The 6834-nt window shown below is 45.2% G+C and overlaps 1 protein-coding gene across 1 annotated transcript; it reads right to left on the bottom strand.

The window, feature by feature from the left end:
• Positions 1-5051: 5051 nt before the first annotated feature.
• On the bottom strand, positions 5052-6080 carry LOC119571788 (piggyBac transposable element-derived protein 4-like). Its single transcript, XM_037918928.1, has 3 exons — positions 5968-6080; positions 5318-5849; positions 5052-5285 (listed from the first exon to the last, which is right to left on the bottom strand). Exons 1-3 carry the CDS (start codon positions 6078-6080, stop codon positions 5052-5054), a joined length of 879 nt encoding a protein of 292 aa, XP_037774856.1.
• Positions 6081-6834: the final 754 nt, after the last annotated feature.

Raw genomic sequence — 6834 nt, 5'->3', positions numbered from 1 at the left:
CTCTCTCTCTCTCTCTCTCTCTCTCTCCTATCTATCTCTCTATCTCTCTATCTATCTCCCTCTCTATCTATCTATCTACCTATATATCTCCATCTCTCGCTCTCTCTCTCTCTACATTTCTCTCCCTCCTTCTCACTCTCTCTCTCTCTCTCTCTCTCTCTCTCTCTCTCTCTCTCTCTCTCGCTCGCTGTGTGTGTGGTGTGTGTGTGTGTGTGTGTGAGTGTGTGTGTGTGTGTGTGTGTGTGTGTGGTGTTGTGTTGTGTGTGTGTGTGTGTGTGTGTGTGTGTGCGTGTGTGTGTGTGTGTGTATACAAAATGTAATATATAAATACATATATATATATATAAATACATATATATATATATATATATATATATATATATATATATATACGCACACACATAAATATGTATATAGATACTAAAAACAACTATATATATATATATATAATATATATATATATATATATTTATATATATATATATATATATATATATATATATATATATATATATATATTATATATATATTTGTGTGTGTGTGTATGTATGTATGCAAATATGTATACATATATGTATAGATTATATATCACTTTCGTACTCACAGGCCGTAAATCTGGAGACATTGTCATAACATATATATACATATATATATATATATATATATATATATATATATATATATATATATATATATATATATATATATATGTATATATATTGTGAGCAACACGAGAGATGGACTTGAGGCGGATAATGAAAGTGGCCTTGGCTTTTGGCTTTATTCGCTACAAGATGAGTGGATGCAAGCTGGGCTCCTTCTGCCGAGGTATGGCGAATGTCTCCCTTTTATTCAGCGGCCACATCCTGGGCGGCGCTTGCTTCCGCGGCTGGAGTGTCAGGTGTATCAGACCGTGACAGGGGGGTGAGTCACTGGGCTTGCTCGAGGGGGATATGTAGGTCACCTAGGAGGTCCTTGGGTGAACCAGGCTCAGGAGTGGAAGGTGCGAAGTGGCTGCTTCCTGTGATAAGGTTTACTCAGGAGGTAGTGACAGGAAGGCGCAGCCTTTGTTCAGCCAGGGACAAATATGTGGAGCACCACCTTCCGGTGTTGTTTATATCGCTCGGCCACGTACAAGGCTCGTCCTCAGCCGTCTGCAACATCTAAACGCTGAATGGCAGAAAAATTACTGTGACGAGGCCACGGCCGCTGTAGGTGGCAGGTCCCTCTCGTGCTTGACATGCTGTGAGGCAGAATGCAAAGGTTGCCATGAACGTCGACTGCCGGGTCCGAGTAGTAGCGGCGCGTCAAGTGCCACTGTCTGTGCCATTCGCAACTAGTTGACCAAGTCCAGACCTGTGCATGGCCAGTCTCTCAGGTGGTGTGGTGGGGAGGGGTTGTTACTTTGTTCTGTCCGTTCATCGAGGCGACGAATGGTGACCTTACGATAGATATAGAAGGGAAGGAAGACGATGAGGATGCCAAGAAGGGTGATGTAGACAAGGTACCCAAGGGTAGTGTGATGTGAGTCAAGCTAGAGCATAGGTATGTCATCAGGTGCTGGGAGTAATCGAAGGCTTGATCTTGGTAGTGTTACATTAAATGTTGGTAGAGGTAAGCTATAAGGGGTGTTCACCAGAGCACTTAGTCTGGAAGACATTAGTAAGACTCGTGTTGCTGGTATGGTAATTGAAGAAGTAGTGAGTTGGTAAGTGTGGGGTAGTACAAATGTGCCTGTGATAAGTGTGTCATTGGGTGCATCATGGCATTTAATAGTTGCCGTTGTAACTTGGAAGAAGTGTAGGATTGATACATCAGGTAAGGACAGGACAAAGGGATATGATGAATGGGGAATCTCGTCAAAAGTGCGCTGGGAGTGTATGTTGATGCTAGACATGAGGGCACGTGAACAAGATGGAATGTTATAACTGGTCTGTGGTAGGGTGTGTGTGTAGCATATGAAACGACGGGGTGATGGCCGTAGACACCCATCAAGGAAGTCAGGGGATGGGATGGATAGGGACTGACCTTGCAGGGACTTAAGGATGATAGTGGGGGTAGAAGAGAGGATACATGGGGTACTGTTAGTAATGTGAGGAAAGGGGTGTATACGTTATGTTTGAAATGTGTTTAAGGGTAGGAGGGTATAAGGACGGACAGGCCACGGGTGTCAGGTAAGAACGTAGATGGGTATAGAAGAGTGTTGTGTCTCCAAGGTTAAAAAGGGTTTGGTAAGACATAGAGGTGACCTTGGTTATGAAGTTATGCATATCATGTGGGGATATTAAGCCTGGAAGGACCTCAAAACGGGCAGCCATTATTAGGTCTGTACTGAAACGCTCCACATCACTCATGAAATTACGTAAGCTAACTGATAAGAAAATACGCTAATACCGAAGTGGGTGAATCGTTGCACGTTAGTGATATCCTTGGATAAGGTATGTAACTGTTCCTCAATACTGGAGCATAAGGTGGAGAGTGACTTAACGTTCCTACTAATTTAACACATGAACCGAAGAGTCAAATTTTGCAATGACGTTATGTAGGGATGACTTATAATCAGCAAGACGGCTGTTAAGGGTGTCTTCGTCAATGACACCAAAAATTGCGTGTGCAATATTTCCAATTGCTTTTATAAGACCAAGGCGAGAGCGTGAATGGTTGCTGGTAGTGAATATACTCAAGTGATCTATTGTGACATTCAGGATGTGAGTGAAAGGCTCTCTCTGTGTACCATTCAAATCTTATCCTGATATATGTATGATCTTAGCTCTTTGAGCTTGGCATGGTGAAATGTGGCAAGTGAAGAGAATTCTAATAAAGGGGTGAGTACTACAGTTACCTCTACATGATTAGTGACAGGGAAGGTTACACCAAGTTCCTCTATAATGGCGCCAGGGACGCTCTGTAGATTGCAGGGAGATGGGCGGCACTAACAGCGAGAAGGGACAGGAAGAGGACGGGACTCCTCTGCAAGCATAGAAGACCTGGAGTCAGGTGAGGCACTGCAATCAGAGAACTGCTCTACAAAGTACTTATTAGCAAGCTTCAGTTGGTCAAAGTGGAACCATGTCTGTGACTCATCCTTTAAACTCCTGTAAAGTGCCTTGTTATTGCGACACTGTAGCGCCCTACGTAGGGCCCATCGAAGATAGGGGCTAACTTGGGCATAGGAGAGTTTGTGGATTTTATGCTCCTAAAGACTAGTGCACCCACTTCAATAGCCTTAATCCTTACTATCTTATGTTGGTTTGCAATTATTTGTCCCTGGATAAAGTTAGCTTTTCCTTGACTAACGTAAAGGCTTTTTGTTGTCTGATAAGTAGTGTCTTGGCATAGTTGTCATCATAGTTGGGGTCTGGCTTCGCATCCAAGAGCTCATAAGGGAGTCTTTTGTCCGTACCAAATAGCAGGAAATGAGGGATGTCACCGAGTGAAGAATGATAATTGCAGTTAATAGCTGATTGTACAATGGGTAAATAGAGGTCCCAGTCGTCATCATGGTCAGTAATCATAGTTCTCATTAAGTTTATGATGGTCTTGTTCAGTCTCTCTGTAACACCATTGGCCTGATGTCGGTATGGGAGAATATTAACCTTCTTGACATTCATTAAGCTACATAACTGTGAAAGGATTTCATTGCAGAATTCTGTTCCATTATCGCTGCTGAGCTGCTGGGGGACTGGTATCTGCATATGATATTGTTATAGAAGGCTCTAGCAATGGTCTGAGCTGACTTGTCCGGTACAGGAACAAGCTCACAGTATCTACTGAAGTTATCAATGAAAACTAGAATGTACCTGTTGCCCCTGGGGGTTGGTATAAATCTTGAAAGGGTATCGCAAGATACCTTCTGGAAGGGGAAGTCAGGGATATTATACAACAATGCAGGAGCAGGCTGATGGGTTGAGCCCTTGTATAATGGACAGACACGACAACTCTTAACATGTCGAAAAACTCTCTGGGATAACCTGGGGAAATAGAATCTTGATCTAGCACGCTGAACGGCTTTGGATGCCCCAGCGTGAGCTGCCTCCAATGGCTCATGGGAGTATTTTAATTAAATATAGGGCCGGATCGGAACAATGTTGTAAACCTAACTGGATGGAGAAATAGAAGCAGGCAACTCTTGTCTAGACGGGAGCGCGCGCTTGTCGCGCCCGGGCCGTTTTATCACGCACGCGAATTTTCAGCGCGTTCCTATGACTGGTTTGCGAGTAACCGCAACCTAAAGTTTTTGTACTCCAGAAACATGTAAAAGTTTGTAGACTTACTGTATCTTTATTATATGTCCTATGAACGATTTTATTGTCTTATACTATAGTATAACGTCCAATTTACGTGTATATCACACATTTTAGTGTGTAAAGTCAATGGTTTGTCTGAGATCGAAACATAGCTTAAAACGTCAATTTTATTTTTTTCAAAATTTCAAATACAAATACATAGAAAGTCTATGTATAGGTAATATATACATTATTTACATAATATATCAAATGTTTATCATTTTCAAATGATCTTCAGGCATGAAATGCCTGAAAGCACGGTGTTTTTCCATTTTCAATAAATAAATACAAGAAACTGTGTACATATGTACAAATTTTTGTTGCCCAATCACCAGCTTCAGCATGGAAGGCCTGAAAGCAAGGTGTTTGGACAAAGTGAGGTGCCGCAGCAACTGCACATCACCCTGGTCTCCCTCCTGCGCCGGTGGTTCCTCCAGCAGAGCACACGCCGCCGACGATGCGGTGTGTCAACTGGCAAGTGTGCCTGCTGGGGAACTTCCTCCTTGTGGCGAGCCTGAGGAGGATTCCGCCGGAAGGAGGCACGCGGACCGCCTGTAAAAATGCAAGAAAAAAAGACATTGTAAAAGATATTCTAAAAGAAGGACACGTAAAACATTGAAAATAACATTTCTATATCAGAATAAAAAAAAACAAAAGGTCAGATGCTTTACCTTGCTGCAGCAATCCTCGAACGAGTTCCTTGCGGAACTCATACTGGGAAGTTTTCCGCCGAGGGCCCGTGGATAGCCAGCGCGTTGGTCGTAGTCATATCCAATAGGTAAAGAAAAATTTCTTATACCATTTGACAGTCTTCTTCGTCGATGGATATGACTGCGCCAGCTGATCCGAGAAGTCGACGCCCTTCATGCCGTTGTTGTAGTCAACGACAACTTCAGGCTTCGACCTCTCCACCCCTCGGCGGTTGGGAGGCAGGGTAACGACCTTGCTGGTGTGGGCAGTCGTAACTGGACCCACTGAAGGCAGATCATTCTGGTCTTGCTGGACCGGAAATCGATTTGTCCCCGACTCGCCTGCAGGTCCAAGGGCATGTCACGCCGGTTGAGACGTACCGTCCCAACTGCACTGGTCTTCCGGGCCTGCAGGTAATGGAAGAGAGTCGGGGAGGTGTACCAGTTCTCGGTGTGTAACTGGTACCCCTTGTCGAGTAGATCTGCCTTCTCCAGCAGGTCGGTGACGGCCTTCATGCTGGATGGAAATACGCCGCGGTCTTGCCCCATGTAGATCTTGAAGGCCGCTGTATACCCTGCCTCTGGACCGTCGGACGAGCAAAGCTTGTAGACCTTCAGCCCTCTCCGAGCCCTCTTGCTTGGGTTGTACTGGAGGGCGTGGTGACGCCCCTTGAAGGCCCACAAGCTCTTGTCGACGGTCACGCTCTTGTTCGGGACGGATCGATACGTCGATTCCAAGACGTCTAACACAGGGCGCAGCTTCCAAAGCCTATCCTCCGCAGGATGCTCCTCTTCGTTGTCAGCGAAGTGGAGCGCGGAGGTCAGGGCATCGTAGCGGTCTGGAACAACTCCTCTGGGAAAACACTGGTGAATACTTCTAACGGGTCGACGAGTCTTCAAGGGGTGCTTTCACACCGGTGTCCCTCGAAGCAGTGACGCCTGACGAAATTCTCCTTCATCGACCAACAAAGAGGGAGTTCCCGGAGCATTACGTTCCCAATGTCGTCGGACGTACTCTCCGAGGGACTCGTCGGAATCCAGAGAGGTATCCACCAGCGGGACTAGTCGAAATCTTCCTCCGAGTCGTCGTCCACACCCGACTCATCGGTGTCGAACTCGGATCCCTCCCAATCCGAGTCGTCACCGTCAAATCGGGCGGAGATTTCAATTTTCGTAAAAAAATAATAATAATAATAAATACAAAGTAAACGTGAGTTCTCTGTGGAAATAGTCTTGGCATGCAGAAGTCAATGTTCCAAAGACACGTTTTTTTTACAAGTCAAAAAAAGAAAACTTACCAGAGAGATCGCCAGTCCTAGACAGTTTTCAGAGGAGGTGTATAATCCTCTTCGTCTGTAGAATACAGGTATAGAAGAGGATCTGGGCATTCCGCAAGCGTTGGAGTCCCGACGTCATGGCGGGGGTCATCAACGTCGCTGAACGAGAGGTCCCAAACAGCAGGGGACATCCTAGGCTTGCGGCCGCGGCGTACAGAAAGTTGTCTTGACATGTCAAGGGCAAATTCTTCCATCCAAGTGATTACCTTCCCCTCTGGGTCGCCTTTTATTGCGATTTTTCAGGGGCATTAGCCAATCAGATTCGCCATGTCGGGTCACGTGAGTCACGTGAGAAAGTCACGTGAGGTAATTCGGGGAACGTGGTAACTATGGCTGAACTACTCTACTGGCAATCAATGTCCCCCAAAAGATCTAGATAATCACGTAAAACACGCATATACAGAAACGTACACACGTACACACACGTACACACACGCACATGCTCTCTCTCTCTCTCTCTCTCTGTCACTCTAACACACACACCGTACACACACGTACATGCCTCTCTCTCTCTCTCTCTCT

Source organism: Penaeus monodon, unplaced genomic scaffold, assembly GCF_015228065.2.
Source record: "Penaeus monodon isolate SGIC_2016 unplaced genomic scaffold, NSTDA_Pmon_1 PmonScaffold_80, whole genome shotgun sequence".
Lineage (NCBI taxonomy): Eukaryota > Metazoa > Arthropoda > Malacostraca > Decapoda > Penaeidae > Penaeus > Penaeus monodon.
This window is presented reverse-complemented; position numbering and strand designations above follow the sequence as displayed.